At 43.1% G+C, this 21,784-nt stretch overlaps 1 protein-coding gene across 1 annotated transcript in view; it reads right to left on the reverse strand.

Annotated features, from left to right (window-relative positions):
- Positions 1–21,784, reverse strand: part of FER1L6 (fer-1 like family member 6) — a 200,170-nt gene that overhangs the window by 68,773 nt on the left and 109,613 nt on the right. The window contains exons 26-30 of the mRNA XM_089677552.1: positions 18,854–18,979; positions 10,801–10,849; positions 8,256–8,395; positions 2,704–2,835; positions 538–666 (exon numbers count right to left, since the gene is read on the reverse strand). Coding sequence (XP_089533678.1) covers positions 538–666; positions 2,704–2,835; positions 8,256–8,395; positions 10,801–10,849; positions 18,854–18,979 — 576 coding nt within the window. The remainder of the gene's footprint in view (positions 1–537; positions 667–2,703; positions 2,836–8,255; positions 8,396–10,800; positions 10,850–18,853; positions 18,980–21,784) is intronic.

A 21,784-nucleotide genomic window follows, 5' to 3' on the forward strand; every position in this document is an offset into this window, starting at 1 on the left:
GGATAGGGTATTAATTTTTCATATTTTCCATCATTTTTCATATTTATATATTTATAATTTTTGCATATTTGTATATTTTTCACAAATTATGTAATATTTGGATACTGATTTACTCAGAGTGTATATATATATATATATATATATACTCTGAATAAATCAGTTTCCAAATATTACATAATTTACATAATTTATATATATATATATATATATATATATATATATATCACACACACACACTGCATGTTGAAATGCGTTTTTATTACAAAGTAAATGAAAAATGTTTTTAAAAATATATTTCAAATACACTGTCTTTAATAATACAAATCGTTTATTTAATTTTATTTAATTTTTGGAATGCATTTACAAATATATGTAAAAATATAAGTTAAAATTACTTTTTTATATGTGAAAAAAAATCTGAAGAATATATTTAAAAAATATATATATATATCCGTCCAACCCCTCACCTCCCCCTTTCCTATCTGATTTTTCTAGAACATGAAATACTAGAAATATGAGAAATAAAAGAATACTTACAGCCACAATATAGACACGGATGAGGACTTTAACAGAGTGATTCGGTGGGATCCCCTGTGTGATTTTCAGCTGCCGATTATCCATAGAGCTAGATAAATCATCTATGCTCTTATAAATGCTGAAAGAGCCCTTAGGAGGAAAAGTCATTATTACTTTTAGTATTCATTCATTTATTAATCCTCCGTTTAATTCATTTAATTCCACTATGCTCTGCAGTGCTTCATATTAAATAAGGTAGCTAACAATTCCAAACTCGGGGAAACTCAAATTAATGTGAGTTATAACTAGTAAACATGCCCAGTCTAGTGTGAATAGGTAAACAGGTAGCATATAATAACATTATGTCATGGCCATTGCTAGACCCCAGCACCTGGAGGATTGGCCCCATGACTGCTGCCAGCTCCCCCATGTCTAGTGAGACCCAGCAGGAATGTAGGCACTGCTGGGTGGAATAATAACCTGACATAGCCTGCATAGTTCTGACACTGACATTATTCAGCACAGCTAGAACTGGAGGATTGGGACACAGAGCCACTATTATCTTAGCTAAGTAACTACTGATATTTGTAATGTATTTAGCATGAACATAGAGGGGCACATATAATAGTGTATTACACAAACCTCCAACATAAGGCACTATACAGACCAGCAAATATAAGTAGGTACTACACTGATCACCAAATTTAATGCTACACTATACACATACACTAAAGTATGGAGACACTACACCAATGACCACCAATATAAGGGAGCACTTTGCTACTGACCACTAACATAATGGGGCATTACAATGATATAAAGGGGCACTGAGCACCAATATAATGGGTCATTACACCAATCACCAGTGTTGTGGCACACTACACTGACCAAAAAACAACAACATTGTAACATCGCCAAAATCCGCACATTCCTAACCCCAGAAACCACTAAACAGCTCATCCACTCCCTCATCATATCACGACTCGATTACTGCAACTCCCTCCTTACTGGCCTGCCTCGCCGCTAGCTATCCCCGCTTCAGTCGATCCTGAATACGGCTGCCAGACTCATTCACCTTTCCAACCGCTCCATTTCCACCACCCCCCTCTGCCAATCCCTCCACTGGCTTCCGATTGCCCAACGGATCAAATTCAAAATCCTAACACTGACGTACAAAGCCATCCACCATACTGCCCCGAACTACATCACTGACCTAATATCCAAGTACCACCCAACACGCACTCTCCGCTCCTCACAAGACCTCCTTCTCTCTAGTTCCCTGGTCTCCTCCTCCCATGCCCGCCTCCAGGACTTCTCCAGGGTGTCACCCATCCTCTGGAACTCCCTGCCCCAACCCATCAGATTATCACCTACTCTCCTCTCCTTTAGGCGCACCCTGAAAACCCATCTCTTCAGGGAAGCCTACCCCACCCCCTGCTAACTTGCCAACCTCCTCCACTCTTCCTACCACCCCATCCCCCACAGCTATCTCCTCCTGTGCCACCATCCCCTCCCTCCTAGATTGTAAGCTCGAAAGAGCAGGGCCCTCGATCCCCTCATGTTTTGCATTGTATTGTTATTGTTCTGTCACATGTTCTGTCCCCATTTGTAATGTACAGTGCTGAGCGAACTATTGGCACTTTATAAATACTGTATAATAATAATAATAATAAGTGGACTGTATACCAGTGACCACCAACCAAAGGGGCTACTTCTCCATTAAACACTAATGAAGAGAGGCACTACACTGACCACCATACTTCAATGACCACAAATTCAAGGGGCACTACTCCATTCAGCACCCATGTAAGAGTGTACTACACTGGCCATCATCATAAAGGGACACTTCTCCTATGCATTTTACATAATGTGGAATAAAAATGTTCACTGAGAGATAAATAGACATTCATTATATTCCATATTTTCTTTAGTTTGTGTCCCTTGATTTAAAAATGCAAAAGGAGGAGCTGGAAAAAGCAAAGGTGGGAAGAGTCAACCAATCCTCCCAGGTGGACAAAAAAATAACTAATTTGAGTGAAGTTGGTGTTTTATTTTTTTCCTCAACTGTTTGGGTAAAGCAAAGAGCTCAAAAACCATTGGAGGGACAGATACACTATTTCAGTTATAGCATGTTTTCTACAATGTCAGCAATTACCCTGTGACATCAAGCAAACTCTGATGACTTACTTTGAATTTACCAACAATTCTGTCATCATGGACGCTGTGATCTTCATCGTTGGCTTTGCCTCTCAGAAGTTCGAATGTTCTGACCCAGTCTTCAAAGTTCTTGAATTCGCTCTCCAGCTCTCCATCATATATCTGAAACAATAAGCAGATTGGGAAAGACATTTGCAATCAATAAATAAAGACAGACAACAATGATAGATAATACTCAATGGCTTCCAAATCCACTTATCTGACATACACAAAAAGTGTAAAATAAATATATTGCTAAATTGTTTTAGAGACAAACTCAAGATGTGGAATAGACTCCGGATATCTCTGGCAGGTAAGGTGAACTTAGTCAAAATGATCTTCATGCCCCAGCTGTTGTACTTTTTGCATAATGCCCCTATGGACAACCCATTGAGCATCTTTCGAAAGGTGAATTCCATCTTTAGACAACTGCTGTGGCATGATAAAGCTCCTAGAGTATGGCTTGAACATCTGCAATGGCCTTAGGATGCTGGTGGTTTGGCAATGCCTAACGCCTGGCTTTATTACTTGATGGCTCAGTTGCAGCACCTCTTTAAGAGTATGACTCCCACCCCAATCCAGCAGCCACCCCCCCCCCCACCTTGATTCCTCCACTACTATTCTAATTCACATAGGAGAGATGGCAGATTTGCCAATAGGATTGGAGGCCAGAGCCTTTGCCAAGTCTAATAGACTTTTGTCTACAATGCCCTAATTCGATAAGTCTGGAACAAGACTAAGCAGCTACAACAGGTCTGTGGTTTTACTCAATATAATACCATATGTCACTTACCACTTACCCTGAACTAGCTAAGCTACAACACACTCCCTGATGGCAAAAACATGGGCTCACACACTTAAAGGATATCTTCAAGGATGGTTCCCTCTGTACTTTTGAAGAATTAAGTGTTAAGTTCACTCTGCCACAAACAATGTTTTTTTACTACTTTCAACTGAAACAAGCAGTACTGATGCAGGGCCCCTCAGTGGTGTGGAGTTCTTCCCCAACCCCAATTTTCTATATGATGGCTATCACAGCATCTACCAAAGGCTTTATCTCTGGGTGCTACGCAATGTTGCAGGGAGAGTTTTTACAGTCTTTTCCTCTGATAGTTAGGGACAGATGGCAGGCAGATCTTGGCTCTTTTATGGAAGACCAATGGGACGAGACACTCCAGGCGGTGCCCCAATGCTCCCTCAATGTGACACAACAACTTATGAAATTGTATATGGTATTAAGGGCACATTTTACTATGGCCCGGCTGTTCCGAATGGGTATTTTGGACTCTCCTACCTGTGGTAGATGCTCTAGAGACCATGGGGATTTAATTCACTTATTGTGGCGATGCCACAAATTACACATTTATTGGATGGGTGCAATACACTTTGCAAACACCATATTTTAAGTTTTTATCCCAATTTATCCCATACCCTGTTTTTTTGGTATTTTAGATGACTTTCAATTACCAACTCTTACTAGGGAGGCAGTTGCTAGAGTTCTCTTCCAGGCTCAGAGGGTTATACTTCGGCATTGGAAGTCGTCTGAATCACCTTCTCATAAATAGTGGGTACAATGCATGGATGAAACTCTTCAGCTTAAGAAATACATATACCAATACAGAGGATGCTTCCGTAAATTTGATGATCTATGGGGCCCCTGGTTGGGTACGCCGGGCCTGAGTCCGCTGGATTTGGTCCTAGACAAGCTTCTTATCAGTTGATGGTGTATCCCAGTGAGATGTCTATCTGCCATTGCTTTGCCCACTTATTTTCAGCTGCTGTTGTATTATTTGTATTTTATCTAGTCTGTTGTGTTCTCATTATAGCTTGGCATCTGTACACTAATACAATATCGTGGACCTCTACTTGGTTTGCTTCTTATGCCTGCTGATATATATTGTATATGTAAGAGGAATTTGTGGAATTGCTGTATACCTGTTATGTCTGCTACTCAATAAAACGTCCTTATAAAAAATAAATAAATATATATATATATTCTTTAAAGAAGATAATTATATCTTTTTTTAACACTTAAATGGGCCATAGATGCTTCGAATCTCGCCCTCCACCCCACCCCCCTGTGAGGAGAACACAATGTGTTTTTGGGGAAATGTAGCTATTTTCTTTCCTGAGACACACTTGTATTGGACGCTCTTCCATCAGGGCTGGATCCAGCCTGTCCGATGTGGGGGTGCAGTAAACAATGTCAGGGGGGCAGAGGACAGGGGTCACTGCTGGCAGGGAAGAAGACAGGGGCACAACTCCTTCTCCCATCTCTGCACTGCACACAGCATGGGCACAGGCAGTATGGCTCTTCCTCCCCACACAATACATAAATGAGATCAGTATAGTGTCCGTCAAGGACAGTATAATGTCAGGCTGGAGCAGTATAGTGTCAGGCTAGGGCAGTAAAGTATCAGATTAGGGTGGTATAGTGACAGATTAGGGTTGGCTTTGGGGGGGCACAACTAAAATCTGGGGGGGCATAGCCCACCGCAGCAGCCCCTTGGTCTGGCCATGTTTTCTATACTCAGACATGCAGGACCTGTGAACTTGACCTTGTATGAAATATGCACATGCCTCAACCCTCAAGTGACACTAAACTCTGGTTTAAAAAAATTATATTCAAGTATGTATTCTTTACTTAAAAATACCCTCTATTGTTCATACTCCTCCAAATATTCAAATTCCTCTTCTTTTGCTGCTGTGATCTGACTTCTTACTTGCTCCTGAGATGGACCATGAACTGTGGAATTTGAAGTGTGCATAGAGAAGCTCACAAGGAGGCAAGAAGGCAGAAAATCACAGTAAGAACTATTTAATGAAAAATAGACTAAAGGGCCACTAAATAGAGCATGTAAAATTGCTTAGTGTCACTGTAAGACCTTGCCCACGTCAAGTGTGTATATGAATATGAAGCTCTTTATACAATTGTCTCTGAATGTGGTCAGCTGGCCAAAACTGGTATGCCTTCTTTACCTTATGCCAGTGACTATGTGGATGGCAGGCTGTGTATCTTAATTTACTAAGTGAACTAAGTGGACACATCTGAACAGGTACCACATAGTATGACTGTCTCACAAAGAATGGCCCTGATATCTTGAAAGAACCAATACAGTTCTTTACCAGAGCTATCTTGAACAGGCAGTTGTATTGCTATGCTTTGATGGCCAAAGAATTTCTACTTGTCACTGATTCAATTTATTACTACTGTGATGTGGAGTTCCTCCTGAACAGGATGCCATTAGATGATCCTTATGCATATGAATATCTGGTTTAAGAATAGGACAATGTGGATTAATCTGTAGATATTAGGGGGTAACTTAAAATGCACATAAATGGACATTTTTGGGCAAATATCAGACAATATAGCTGCCAAGTATGTTAAGGGTATAAATCTTAATGTGTACAATAAATGTTGTGTTCTAAGTGAGGAGAAATCTTTGTATTTTTTTTTTTTAAAGTGTAATGGTTTATTGAGTCTGAAAAAAGGTAATTTTCTTTATTTCAGAAACCTTTTATCTTGTGACTTGCTACAAAGTTGTAGAGTGAGGAAAATGCTCCTGCTGACAGCAGCAGAGTGAAGGCAGCTACCGAACTGGAGCTCATAGACTTCTTTTTAATGATAAAAATTAGGTTTTTGTTATTTTTTTTTTAATTAGACAATTGCCAGAATTGCTGTAGCAAGATGTTGGGTACAGGCTGTGGTGCACATGGACTTATGTAAACCATAAATTGAATTAGATTGTGATAATTGACAAACCCACATGTACTGTACCCTCCAGAACAACAGAGCAAACATTTGATAAGACTTTGGACCCTTGGGGGGGGCAGTATTCCAACATGATAATGACCCCAAACACACCTCCAAGATGACCAATGCCTTGCTAAAGAAGCTGAGGGTAAAGGTAATGGACTGGCCAAGCATGTCTCCAGACCTAAACCCTATTGAGCATCTGTGGGGCATCCTTAAATGGAAGGTGGAGGAGCGCAAGGTCTCTAACATCCACCAGCTCCGTGATGTTGTCATGGAGGAGTGGAAGAGGACTCCAGTGGCAACCTGTGAAGCTCTGGTGAACTCCACGCCCAAGAGGGTTAAGGCAGTGTTGGAAAATAATGGCGGCCACACAAAATATTGACACTTTGGGCCCAATTTGTACATTGTCACTTAGGGGTGTCCTCACTTTTGTTGCCAGCAGTTTAGACATTAATGGCGGTGTGTTGAGTTATTTTGAGGGGACAGCAAATTTACGTTATACAAGCTGTACACTGACTACGTCACATTGTAGCAAAGTGTCTGTAACGGACCGCCTGACAGTACCTCTATCAGTCCCCTGATAGAGCCTCCCCAGAGTGCGGAGTCTAAGTACCGGAGCACTTGTTCACCAGGGCCCCTGATGGTGGGGATGGACTTGGAGCGCTCCGGGACCAGGTCGCAGCTGCTAGGTATCTCTATCAGAGGTAGAGGAGTCTGCCAAGGGCTCCAGCGGGTTAAGAGTCTGATGTGAGGGAGCCCAGGGATCCCTGAGGGATGGATGGACGGATGAGCAAAGTCAGAGTCAAACAAGCCGGGTCGATAACTAGCGGGTCGGTGAGGTACATGACGATAGGCAAAGGATAATCGGGTCACACGCAGGGTCAATACCAAAAGATCAGATCTATAAGGGAACATCCAGGAGCAGAGTCAGGCAAGCCAAGGGGTCAGGACAGGAGAAGGCAACAAGGTCAGACAATCCAGATCAGAGTATTCACAACACAGGCAACAGGATACAAAAGACCATTCGGCAACAAGTGTCTGTGCAGGGCTGGTTTAAGTAGCCCACCCTGCACCCGACAGGCGCAGCCTAGGTCCCAGTGCCTGCCTAGTACTGTCAAGATGACGGGTGCGCCTGGGTCCTAGTGCCCTGCTACCTGCACATCTTGACAGACACCTACGCATGTGTAGACCCATGCATCGCGATGGTCCCTGACAGTGTCATTCCTTCAGTGTTGTCACATGCAAAGATATAATCAAATATTTACAAAAATGTGAGGGGTGGACTCACTTCTGTGAGATACTGTATATATAGGGAGAAACATGAACTTTGAAGATCTATTTTGCCTTTTTGATTGGTATATCATGCCCCATGACAGTCACACGAGGAAGTGTGATCTTTTAAATTGCATAAAGAAACATGTAGGTTTTAAACCCTTTGGATGCACACTATTTAACTCTTTGATAACAAACAAAGCTTATGGCTTTCCCTTGTCTATAAGAATCATGCCTTGAGGAATTAAAAAAAAAAAATAGAGGTAGCATATGACGCCTGTAATAGCTGAGCAGATCTCAATCAGATTTTTTATAAAACAAATTGCTTCTGTCAACTAATAATAAACTTCCTTCCTGTGCTAAATGTGTCAGTCATAATATATAAAATAATGTGAGTGGGCACAGAAACAGCTTGACACCCAATGGCCTTATAGCAAGGTGGGCTGAGACAGCAATGTGTTCCAAATTAAAATAAAATCTAGAAATGTTTTGCTTATAGCAGCTCAGAAAATACCTGAAGTGTGGCAAGTTTTGGTCCTTCTTCCTTTGGTTTTGGTTTAAAAGCATCTAGTGTCTTTTTGGCATCTCTCTTTTTCTTGTCGTGTTCATCAACAAGCAATATTGCATGACCTTTTGTCTTAGAAGGCTTTGCAGCTGTGTGAAAACAAACAATACAAATGGAAAATTGAGGCAAATGCAAAAAAATAAGGATTTTTTGTGCCATGTTTTGGCAACAGCTTTTGGGTTTTTGAAAATGGGCGTGGTTTAATTTAAAATGATTATTTTCTGGGTGTAGGTTTAGTGGATTTAGAGGACAGAGCTGTATCAAACACAAAACAAAATGTGTTACTTTGCAACTTACTGATTCTTAAAAGTGATGACTGTATTGGTGTTCTTTCTTCAGTTTTTTTCACCTGTCAGTGTTAGTTATTTTTTTAACTTACTTTAACAGACCAAGCTGTTCAGTAAAAGTGTCAGTTAGAGTGTTGAGACAAACCATTTACCACTGACAGGGGTGCTTACAATGATCAGCTTTTATTCATTTATGTAAAATCTTTATCCTAAAAGGAAAAATATATTGCTTAAAATGTGTTAGCTGAAACTTGGCTTTAATTTGTTAGCCCCGTCCAAATAAATCTGCTGGTGCACTTAAAGCAGCCCTTAGATGACCAGCAGGTTGAATGAAAAAAAATGGACCAGGTGCCCCCATCGACATCTAGCACTACCCCCTCAGGAGTTGCTAGAAGATGTGGGTCCCTCTATAGTTCTGCACAGCCATGCATCATGCATTTCCACAACAGCTTGCATCCAGAGCCAGAAATCAGTACCTGAGCTTTTGTTTTGTTGTTTATTGAAGAGATTTAAACTGGGATAGGGTTAGGGGCAGGGACGGACTGACCATTCAGGCACTCGGGCACTGCACAAGGGCCCGGGGTCAGTAGGGGGCCCCATGAGATGCCCCTGGTAACTTTCATAGGCTTGTTTGGGTGTGGTTTGAGTGTGGGCAAGGACACAGGGGCCCCATGATCCCCTATTGCCCAGGGGCCCCATGAGTTGTCAGTCTACCCCTGGTTAGGGGTGTACAGGATGCTTGCTGATCATCTGAGGACAACTTCCAGGAACTTTTTACAATTCTTCTCTGCAGCACAGTCTTTGTTGAAGAGCTAGCCAGCGTCTCTACAACGTACCACCCCAGACCTTAGATCAATGTCTCCTCTTCACCCAGTGATCTGGGGGGTGTCTCTGGGCAGGGGATCCTGCTCCTGTCCTTTTAAGGAGGTGAACAGTCACTAGTAGGTTGCTAATCTGGTTTCCCACCAAGGTGATTATTCGCCCACCCGCCCAGGGGATGTAGGTATACTCAATCAGATCCTCTCCTTTACTGCTTACGGGTTGGCTGCTGCTACCAGGCCTATCAGGTGGGTTGCTGCTTCCCTGCCATACAGGTGGTCCTCACTCGGGGGGCCAGTGAGTTCCAAGCTTTCTCCCTTTCCAGCTCCAGGCTTTCAGGTACGCCCCATCCCACTGGCCCTCCTTGTAGCCTCCTTCCTCACAGCCTCACATCTTGCTCTCTCCTTCTTCCACCCAACTACCCTTGCTGGACAGGTTCACTCATATTTAAGGGCTATTCTGACCCCCTGCCAAGCTTCCTATTGGGGATTGGTTACAGTCCCTTGAATATGCAGATCAGCCACTCCTTACATCTTTCCACTGGTTCTAGAACTTTCTTCAAAGTTCTAGGCAGGGGGAAGTCTCAGAGGGCTGAGTCTGCAGAGCCTTCCAGCTCCTGACCAAAAAATCTGACCCCTCTGACTATTACACCTGAGCTGCTACTCAGCTCCAGTCTAACCATTAGTATCTAGCTCCCCCTAGCTGACTAGGAGGGTGCTACACACAGAGGTGGATAGGGAATCACTCTCACTGAGCCTTTGTATTCGGACAACAGGTAGACTTCCCTGCCATCAGAATACACTAATCAACTCTGCTGACTCTAACCGGTATTTATCCGATATGCTGGTTGTACAGAAGTTTATTGCTAGATCAACCTCTGTACAACCACTATTGCCATACATGGATTGAAATTAGGCCAGTCTCTGCTGAACTGGCTGAATTTTGATCCATGTTTGGTCCACTTAACATTATCCTCTCCCCACATTGACAATGCTGCTGTTAAAAGGTGTCTTAGTTGCTCCTCTATTGTGGAGACACCCTAAGACAGGAAGTGTGCTACTGGCTGGATCACCAGGGTAAAATAAAGGAAGATAGCCTGAAAAAAAGAAAACCAAGACAGGCACAACATCTAAAGATTGCAAAGCTGAAAGATATTATATTTTATATTAGACCACTTTAAGGTCTACTATGACATCACTGATTAGCGTCTGTAATGCTACCATGAGCATTTCTTCTTCTAGACAAGGCTCTAGTGCTGTATATTTCTTCCACAAAGAACAGTAGAGGTAGCAGCCGTATCTAAGAAAAGGGATTTAGAGCCCCTTGTCCAATAAGACAGCTGCCATTGCTCTTACATAGCTAAAAATACTGCATGTTGAAATACTCACGTTCATCAACTGGAGGTGGAGCGTCTACAGTTGTTGCATCAGCCTTCAGCTAGAGGAAGAATGAGAAAATTGTAAGCACAAAATTAAAAACGTAATCATATGAGATAACTCCCGATGCCCCTTCAGAAAATTCCCAGGACCAAAGTCCATTGGATGTTGGACACTCATTGAGTGACTATGTAGACACTATTTCCGAGCTCAGGAAGTCAGAGCATCTTTTCACCATACCCAACGGTGCATGGAAAGACTTGAGAGCTTCTAGTAGAGTAATTGCTACTTGGTTGGTCAAGACCATCTCTTTAGCTTACAGAGCGAGAGGCTTGCCTGTGCCTGAGGAGGTCACAGCGCATTCCACTAGAGGGGCTTCAACCTCATGGGCAGCAGTGGGCCGAGTTTCCCTGGAAACAATCTGCTACATGGTCTTCTGTTCATACCTTCATGACTCATTATTGTATAGAACCTGTGACTTTGACTACTGCTGATTTTGTCAGGGGTGTCTTGGCCTCTGCTTCCAGGCAAAATTAAATTGTTTTTGCATTACCCTCCCGTGTGTCGCTAGTTAAATCCCAGCTGTGCTGACATGGAGCCATCAGGAAAACGGAAAATTGAATTCAAATACTTACTGTAATTTTCCTTTCTTGACGAGCTCCATAGCACAAATCCCACCCAGTTTAGTAGTAGGAGTTACGGAATGCTTAGGCTGAGGTGGGTCAAAAATGTATTGAGTTACGTCCTGATCAGGCAGGGGGTGGGCGGGGCCTCTCCCAGCTGTGCTACCATGGAGCTTGTCAGGAAAGGAAAATGATGGTAAGTATTTGAATTCAATTTTCCATTTTTTAGTCTTTTAACATCATCAAAGGGACCTAAAAGGTCTGGCAAGATTCCAGAGAGTACCTGCATCACTTCCTCCAGATGTAGGGCATTCTCATGGACACAAGTCCTGCACTGGTTGTCAGGATGGGGGAAGATTATCAGAAGTGACAATGCTGGTAACCATCTTCTTTTGTGAGTGCATTGAGCTATGCAAGGGGGACAATGCTAAGGTAGATTGACTGTAGGGCATTTAGCTTTTTGCCCCTGCAAAAGGAAGGCCCTTTGACAGACAAGATCTCAAGATATTTATTAAAGAAATGAAGACAGTGAAGGCAAGTTAAACATGTACTTTAATTTACTGTAGTGGGATGTTTAGACTAGTGGAGTTTCATTTTGGGTATATCTATATTTTAAATGTCTCCTTGTAAAATAAATATGTTGGATTAGTGCAGAGGCAGAAAGCACACAGAGCCCCGAATTGCCTAAAACGATGCACAGTATTACAGAACTTGTAAGCTGTACAAGCAAGCTCGGCGGGAAGGCCCACCCAACTGGGACACTTGGACAACAGTTCAGAGTAGAGTCAGTTGTGTATAGGCCCGAACTACCAACAGCACCTGCCAAGGAGAGCAGAGTGCTGCCTGGCCAGTGCAACCCAAAGGGGAGCTTTCTAATAATGAAGATGTAGGCCATACTCTTCCCCCACTCCTCTGGTACCTCTTCCTACTGCTAGTGCTGTCCCTGACAGACGGGTATCCTGTCCCTACACTAGCCAATACGTGCCAAAACCTGGGAGCGGGTTCTGAAAAAGACTCTGCATGACCAAAGATGGCCGCCAGGGTCACCTGGATCCAGCACATCCAACCAGACCACTGCTCCAGAGGACCAAGGAAACCATAGAGAAACCCAATTACTCCCAGCTTCCTCCTCCAGTTGCATTGCTACTACGAATGAGCGCCACCTGCAGTGGAGACTCTAGACTGCATCTGCCTACAAATATTTATTAAAAATAGTAAAAATAACAGCATTTAAAAAAGGAGTGTTTTTACTGGAATTAGTTTCGATTTACTGATGAATATAAGTTTATCCTTCTGATATGGGACTGGATCCTACAGAATTAGTGCTACTGCCCTGCCCCTTTCAATCAAGTGCTCCAGCAGTATCCTTTCCTATGCCCTCTCTTACCTCCTCCTTTTCTCATCCCTAAACTATGCTATCTTTCTATCTTTCAACTCTTCCCTCTCCCCTAACCTTCTCTCACCCCTCAAGGCTATCCACACCTCCCGCAGAGGTTCAGTCTTCCTGTGCCTACAGCCCTCGGCACCCTCCCCAACCTTTCATTTTGTTGATTGATATATGCTTTGTGATCGTCTCTTGTGCAACCTCATGATTTTGTACCATTATCCTTGCTTGTACCTTCTTTCTCCAATGTCAGTGGACTTATAAATAAAGAATAAAAAAAAATTATATCATGAGAACAACATTAAACATATGTTTACAAATGTATAAATGCAAAAGGTAGACTTAATTTGAGATACATTTAAAAAATTAGTGAGATGAAATCTCATTCCTCAAACCAATCAATGGCTCAGATCTAGAATGTAACTCCACACAACCCACCAAAATAAAGGTAAGTTCATTAAATTGTCTGAAGCAAGCTAAATTATTTTTACTGGTAGCTGCTGGTCAGATTCGGAAGTTTGCTTTCCAAAAAGAAGAAAGAGAGAGAGGCGCCATCTAAGTGCAAAAAGTAAAAAGGCTCATCTATAACAGATAGTCTCCAGGTTTGACGCCATCATCCACATCCTGCAGAAGTCTGTCCAACTGCCATAGGGGCCACTGTGGATGGTAGAAGGGTCCCAGAGCACTGCCACCGGAATCAGAAGTGTCTGTGACTAGCGTGAAATGCAAGAACCGGGCGGACATGACGTCACCAAGGGGAGAGGTTGACAACCAAGGAAGAGAAAGGCTACGCGCTCAGAGCTAGCTGCTCCTTCTATAGATCTCTGGGCCTGGAGGGATGGGCTTTTTTACTTCATTACTATTGTGAGTTTTTATGTATGCAGTGGCTTATTAAATTGTGTTAATACTACACTTAGAAGGCGCCTCTCTCTCTTTCTTCTTATACGTTAGCTGTATAGAGTTGGCATAGTCTGGGGTGGCTGCAACCTAAGCGGTTATACAGTGATGGACATTTATGGACTATTATGGACTTTTGTGCATTTACATGATATTATTATTATTATACAGTATTTATAAAGCGCCAATAGTTCACTCAGCGCTGTACATTACAAAGAGGGACAGAACATGTGACAGAACAATACCAATACAATGCAAAACATAGGGGATTGAGGGCCCTGCTCTTTCGAGCTTACAATCTAGGAGGGAGGAGATGGTGGCACAGGAGGAGATAGCTGTGGGGGATGGAGTGGTAGGAAGAGTGGAGGAGGTCGGCAAGTTAGCAGGGGGTGGGGTAGGCTTCCCTGAAGAAATGGGTTTTCAGGGTGTGCCTAAAGGAGAGGAGAGTAGGTGATAATCTGATGGGTTGGGGCAGGGAGTTCCAGAGGATGGGTGACAGCCTGGAGAAGTCCTGGAGGCAGGCATGGGAGGAGGAGACCAGGGAACTAGAGAGAAGGAGGTCTTGTGAGGAGCGGAGTGTGCGTTTTGGGTGGTACTTGGATATTAGGTCGTGATGTAGTTCGGGGCAGTATTATGGACAGCTTTGTACTTCAGTGTTAGGATTTTGAATTTGATCCGTTGCGCAATCGGAAGCCAGTGGAGAGACTGGCAGAGGGGGGTGGCGGAGATGGAGCGGTTGGAAAGGTGAATGAGTCTGGCAGCTGTATTCAGGATCGACTGAAGCGGGGATAGCCAGCGGCGAGGCAGGCCAGTGAGGAGGGAGTTGCAGTAGTCGAGTCGTGATATGATCAGGGGGTGGATGAGCTGTTTAGTGGTTTCTGGGGTTAGAAATGGGCGTATTTTGGTGATGTTACGGAGGTGGAGTCTGCACGAGTTTGTTAAAGATTGGACTTGGGGCTGGAAGGATAGGTTGGAGTCCAGAATGACACCAAGTACTCTGGCCTGCGGGGCGGGTTTGATGGTGGCGTTGTTGGATGTGATGGAGAGGTCAATGGGGGGTGGAGTCCGGGCTGGGGGGGAAGACAAGAAACTCGGTTTTGAAGAGGTTCAGTTTAAGGAAGTGGAGCGACATCCAGTCTGATATGTCGCTCAGTAGGTGTGTGATTCGGGCGGAGACCGAGGGGGTGAGGTGGGGGGTTGAGAGATAGATTTGTGTGATATGAGCCTCTAGTGCGCTGTGAGTGTTTTTTACATTGTTTTTCCCAATATGCATAGGCTGCTATGGACAACAAGAGAAGCTCTTCCTTTAGAAACTTCAGAAAATAAAGTCCATTTAGAGGGTATAAGAAGTAGCTCATCAATTTGTATATTAGTATCAGCTTCTGAGTTCATTAAATATGCTACAAGAATTAATCTTACCATCAGCTAGGGATAATTAAGGGATAGAAAACATGTTTTCTCCTTTGCAAAACTATTTTTTGTGCGTGTATTTATCTTGCTGTTGCTGTACATTAACAATGTGGTGTTTTAGAGTTTTAGCGGAATGTGATAAGCAATATAAACCTTAATTAAAACGTGGCTTATTCTAATTTAAAAGCTGCACAGAAATTGCAATAATTATTCCTTAAATGCAGAGAAAGAAATTCAGAATAATACTGCATGCATCTTCCTGTTATGGTTTATACTATGAATTCCAAGTTTAATTACTCCTAGGAGGTAACTTAATTAAGCAGAAATTATTCCTGCCACGGATGATCTAATAGAAATATTACAAAACAGGGTAGATAAAATGCTTTTTAAACTTTTTTGCTCCTGCATTAGGTTTTATGTTATTATTTTTAATGAGGCATTTCTGTAGGTAATAAATGAAGGGACGGGTTGATAGTCACAAATAAAAATGTGCTACTGGTTTTCTGTTAACAGAGACTGATCTATCAAGAACAATGCAGCCAAAACACAAAATTCAGTTGGAAGGTCATGTCTAGGTATTCAGTAAAAATATTTTGTTATAACTTATAATTGTATAAGAAATTTCCTTGCATACATTTCTTGCATTGCTCACTGACTCTGGGCTCGTATGTGGGAACTGCTAGGATACTCATTCAGAAGATAGGTAGGTACGAGGGTTAGTATAGGGGCTAAGGGGAGGGTAAGTGGGTGGTTGGGGGTAATGAAGTAGGGATATCCACTGGGAACCAGACACCGAAAACTACCAGCATTGGTCTCCTGCTGATGAAATCCAAAGTATTACGAAATGTTTGCTAGGAAGAACAGTTTTTTAACCATAACCAAAAAACATCCACCTACAATTTTTACAGAATAATGAAAGCATTACGAAGCATTAAAGTCCAAATATACCTCCCCTCCACCAAATCCCATCCTTATATGTTCCCCCACCCATTAAAAAGAATTCCAGGGGGGGACATGATCTCCATGTATAATACATAAGGGGGGATATGATCACCATGTATAATACATAAGGGGGGGGACATGATCTCCATGTATAATACATAAGGGGGGATATGATCTCCATGTATAATACATAAGGGGGGATATGATCTCCATGTATAATACATAAGGGGGGATATGATCTCCATGTATAATGCATAAGGGGGGATATGATCTCCATGTATAATACATAAGGGGGGGATATGATCTCCATGTATAATACATAAGGGGGGATATGATCACCATGTATAATACATAAGGGGGGGGGGATATGATCTCCATGTATGATGCATAAGGGGGGATATGATCACCATGTATAATACATAAGGGGGGATATGATCTCCATGTATAATACATAAGGGGGGATGTGATCTCCATGTACAATACATAAGGGGGGATATGATCACCATGTATAATACATAAGGGGGGAAATGATCTCCATGTATAATACATAAGGGGAGATATGATCTCCATGTATAATTCTTAAGGGGGATATGATCTCCATGTATAATACATAAGGGGGGATATGATCACCATGTATAATACATAAGGGGGATATGATCTCCATGTATAATACATAAGGGGGGATATGATCTCCATGTATAATACATAAGGGGGGATATGATCTCCATGTATAATACATAAGGGGGGATATGATCTCCATGTATAATACATAAGGGGGGATATGATCTCCATGTATAATACATAAGGGGGATATGATCTCCATGTATAATACATAAGGGGGGATATGATCTCCATATATAATACATAAGGGGGATATGATCTCCATGTATAATACATAAGGGGGGATATGATCTCCATGTATAATACATAAGGGGGATATGATCTCCATGTATAATACATAAGGGGGGATATGATCACCATGTATAATACATAAGGGGGATATGATCTCCATGTATAATACATAGGGGGGATATGATCACCATGTATAATACATAAGGGGGGATATGATCTCCATGTATAAATACATCAGTGGTTCATTTAGTGAACTTGGTGTAGAGTTATTCACCCTGAGGTCATCACAGAGGACAAGGGGACACTCTTTACTTCTGGAGGAAAAGAAATGTAATCTCCAAACATGGAAAGGTTTCTTCACAGTAAGAGGTGTGAAAATGTGGAATAGATTCCCTCAAGAGTTGGTTCTGGCCAGCTCAGTGGATTGCTTTAAAAAAGTCCTGGATTCTTTCTTAGATACACAGAATATAACTGGATACTAACATTTATAGGTAAAGTTGATCCAGGGAATATCCGATTGCCTCTCGGGGGATCAGGAAGGAATTTTTTTCCCTGCAGGAGCAAATTGGATCATGCTTTGCTGGTTTTTTGCCTTCCTCTGGATCAACTGTGGGTGTAGTACTATAACTTTTTTTTTTTAATGGTTGAACTGGATGGACGTTTGTCTTTTTTTAACCAGACTAACTATGTAACTATGTAATTAACAGGGGTTCTGCAATATTCATACTGCCTAAACCTGACTCACAAAACAACATTTGCTGTGTTAATCCTAGTGACAGACTGGCTCATATGTGTCATTTTTTATTTTGCCCATATTTCCACTTTAATACATAATTATTATTCAGGATTAAGAGCAGACAGTAAAATTACAATACAAATGAATACAGGAGAACTCAGAGGGCCCTGCTCGTTAGAGTTTACAATCTAGGAGGGAGGGTCAAGAGCAGGGGCAGACTGACAACTCATGGGGCCCCCGGGCAATACGGGATCATGGGGCTCCTGTGTCCTTGCCCACACTCAAAAAAGCCTATAAAAAACGTACCAGGGGCATTTCATGGGGCCCCCTATTGACCCTGGGCCCTCGGGCAGTGCCCGAGTGTTTGAATGGTCAGTCCGCCCCTGGTCAAGAGACACAAAAGGTAATAACTGTGGGGGATGGGCCGATGGACAAAATACATGTACAATTGTTAGGTGCTGGCAGGATAGGCCTCTGTGAAGAGATGAGGAGTTTTCAGGGATCGTCTAAAAGTGAACAGAGATGGAGATAGTGGGACACTTTGGGGAAGGGAGTTCCAGAGGTTGGGAGCGGCTCTGGAGAAATCCTTGAGGTGAGCATGAGAGGAGGTGACAAGGGAGCTAGAGAGGTGGGGGTGGATTTACTAAAACTGGAGCACTCAGAATCTGATGCAGCTGTTCATAGCAACCAATCAGTTTCTAACATATGAAATTAGGCTTTGACAATAAAACGAGGAAGTTGATTGGTTTCTATGCAGAGCTGCGCCAGTTTTTGCACCATGCAGTTTTAGTAAATCTCCCCCCATCGCATCACATTCTACAAGCTGGCAATATTTTCAGTGTGAAGCTGAAAACAAGAACATGGGGCATGACCTCAAAAATTTGAGAAGGGAAAGTTGAAAACTAACCTTAGAAAATATTATTTTACTGAGTAGAGAACGCTTGGAACAGAGGTAGAGAGTCGGTCAACAGTAAGTGAATGTAACCATGCTTGGGATAAATATATAATATAATTATAGGTCTTCACTCAAAAGACAAAACGTTGCGAAAGGAAAAGAGTGTAAAAAAAGGGCAGACTCATCCCACCCCGTAGTCTTTTTCTGCCGACACTCTTTTAGGTTTCTGTGTTACTCCATTGCTAGCAGAAACCTGTACACATATTACAGGTGACTAGCCAAAGGCCCATCTCCATCCATCTCTCATAAGTAATATATAAATTCACCTTTTGTTGCTTCTCCAAGGAGGCGTAATATTTTGACCACCAATCTATGACATTTTCTGCAGATTCATCCGCTATTGTCCTCTTCTTTCTTTTTGTTGAGCGTCTAGTGGATCCTCTCACCAACTCCTGTACAGAGAAGAAAAATGGGAGCATAAGAAGAGGTTGCAAAATCTTGTAAGAATTCCATGTGCCATATGGTAATCTCCAATCCTACACATTCACCTCTTTGAACAAGTATATGTAGCACCCTTCTAGTTCAGCTAGTGGGAGCTAGATCCCAATGGTTGGTCAGGAGCTGGTGTAATAGCCAGAGGGGTCAAATTGTGGTCAGGGATGCAGGTCAGCCCCTCTGGAATTTCCCCTGGCTCTGAGGGTTTCAGAGGAGGGCCTTAGAGGCAGTAGGTGGATCTCAGTGGCTGTTAGCTTGAGGGGTCCTAGCCAATCCCCAACAGAAGGCTTGGCAAGGGACTGGACACCCTTAAAAGTGTAGGAGCCTCCACTCCAGCTACTCCTGCCATTTTTAAGCAGCTGGACACCCTTAAATGTGGCAGGGATAGCTGGAGTAGAGTGTGGAGAGTCAGGTGGAAGAAGTAGTAGGAAGATGTGAGGCTGGAGGAGGAAGGCTGCCAGGAGGCCTAGTGGGATGGGGCCTACCTGAAAGCCTGGAGCTGGAAAGGCAGAAAGCACAGGACTAACTGGCCCCCTGAATGAGGACCACCTGTATGACAGAAAGGAGCAGCCCAGCTGATAGGCCTGGTAGCATCAACCAACCCACAAGTGGTACAGGAGAGGATCTGAGTGAGTACACCTGCATCCCCTTGGCGGATAGGGGAAGGAGAACTCTGGTGGGAAACCAGATTAGCCCTTTACTGCTCCCAGCTGCTCACCTCATTTAAAGGAACAGGAGCCAGATCCCCTGCTCAGGAAGAAAATTTCCAGATTGCTGGGTGAGGAGGAGTTCATCTACTGTATGGCCTGGGGTGGTACAACTAGGAGATGGCTAGCACTCCAACAGAGATTGTATCACAGAAGAGGAGCTTGTAAATAGTTCCAGGAGGTTTGTCTTCAGTTATTGATTCCCTTGAGCATCCTATACCCCCTTACCCTATCCAAGTTCTAATAAACAACAAAACAAAAGCTCAAGGACGGATTTCTGGCTCCGAATGCAAGTTTCTGTGGAAAATGCTGAATGCCTGGCTGTGCAGAACTATCGGGGGTCCCAACTCATCAGCAATCCCTAATGGGGTAGTGCTACATGTGGAGGCTTGTAAATCCGGGATTCACCTATAGTAACCTGCCTGCCATTACCCCTAGCAAAGGAGCCAGAGAAGATTGTGCCCTGGAACTAAGTCAGCCATGCCGGGCCCATCTAAGAGTTTATGTGCTGCTCCCCAGGTGGCTTCTAATAAAGACTGTGCCTTGTATGTGCCTCCAAACACATGTGCAATGTTTGCCATGTTTGCTGTGCTGCCTGTTGTTGGCCGAAGCAACCGGGATGGCTCAGTCCACAGATGTCCCTCTGCTGCTCCCCAGGTGGCTACCAACAGAGACTATGTGACTGTATGGGACAGTGAAACATCTACTGCTCATGTGCTTGCCATTCCCGGGAGCAACCGGGATGGTTCATTGCTGCATATCAGTTTGTGCGCTGCTCAACAGGTGGCGAGAACTAATGACTTTGCTTCAACAGTAATCTTCTTGTCTGCTATAACCAATGGGTTACAAATGTGCTACTGTCTAGTATCAATGGAACTTAGTGACTTTAATGGTGACTTTCAGCAGAGGGTGTGCTCTGTGCCTCGCTGTCACCCGAGGCAACCGCTGCAGAGCAGATTAATTTCCAACACTCATATTGCCAGAACTGCCCAGCTATTCAACAATGGCTGGAAACCAAAGTCCAGTGCCAACCAGCAAACTGTCTATTCCCTGCCAGTAGGATACAGCCATCACCGTATCTGCAGTTCAGTACACACAGTTCAAGTCGGAGCATCTGGAGCTAATCCAGTGGTGGGAAAGTCCCAGTATGGTAGTCTGTCTGGTGCCAAGAGATTACGAGAAGAGGCAGGGTCACACCCAAGCTCACACCCAGATGCCTGCCTGTAAAACCGCCCCCTACACCCACCACGTGGAGAGAGAGCACGAGTGGAGAAAGATGGAGGAGAAACCAGCAAAAACGCATCAGAAATGCATCAAAAATGCAAACACTGTGTTTTTGATGCAGTTCCCCAGCATTTCCATTGAAATATATGGAACCAAAAATGCAGCCTGCTGCGGAAAAAAACAATTCCTGACCCTTTTCATAAAACGCAACGGTGGAAAATGCACAGATGTGACCGTGACCCATAAGAATTCATGGTAAATTGATTGTAGTGTATTTCTGCAAAACTTAAAATGTACTGAAAAACGCATAGGTGTAAACCAGGGTTCAAAGAGAAAAGAAAATAGTTGCAATATCTGAAGAGGCTTTGCAGAAACGCTCAAAGCCAGAGACCTAAGGATAACTCCGCCAGTATACAGATGATGGGAGTCGGCGTCCTGTCATTGATTCAGAGCAAAGAAAGTAAGGGGTACAGACATCGCATCAACCTCCCCAATGTGAATGGCCCAACCTCCCCAATGTGAATGGCCCAACCTCCCCAAAGTGAATGGCAGTGTTGGCCTCAGCTGCCATATACATTAAAGAAAATGGTTGGTTACTTTTTATGCAGCCTAGCATTACACTGATCAGCCGTAACATTATGACCACTGACAGGTAAAGCAAATAACATTGATTATCTTGTTACAATGGCATCAGAAAGTGGGAGGATTTTATTAGGCAGCAAGTGAACATATTGTCCCTGACGTTGATGTGTTGAAAGCAGAAGAAATGGGCATGCATAAGGATTTGAGCGACTTTGAGCAGGGTCAAATTGTAATGGCTAGAAGACCAGG

Source organism: Staurois parvus, unplaced genomic scaffold, assembly GCF_062004578.1.
Source record: "Staurois parvus isolate SC_StPar_1 unplaced genomic scaffold, SC_StPar_1.0 ptg000187l, whole genome shotgun sequence".
In the NCBI taxonomy this organism is placed as follows: domain Eukaryota; kingdom Metazoa; phylum Chordata; class Amphibia; order Anura; family Ranidae; genus Staurois; species Staurois parvus.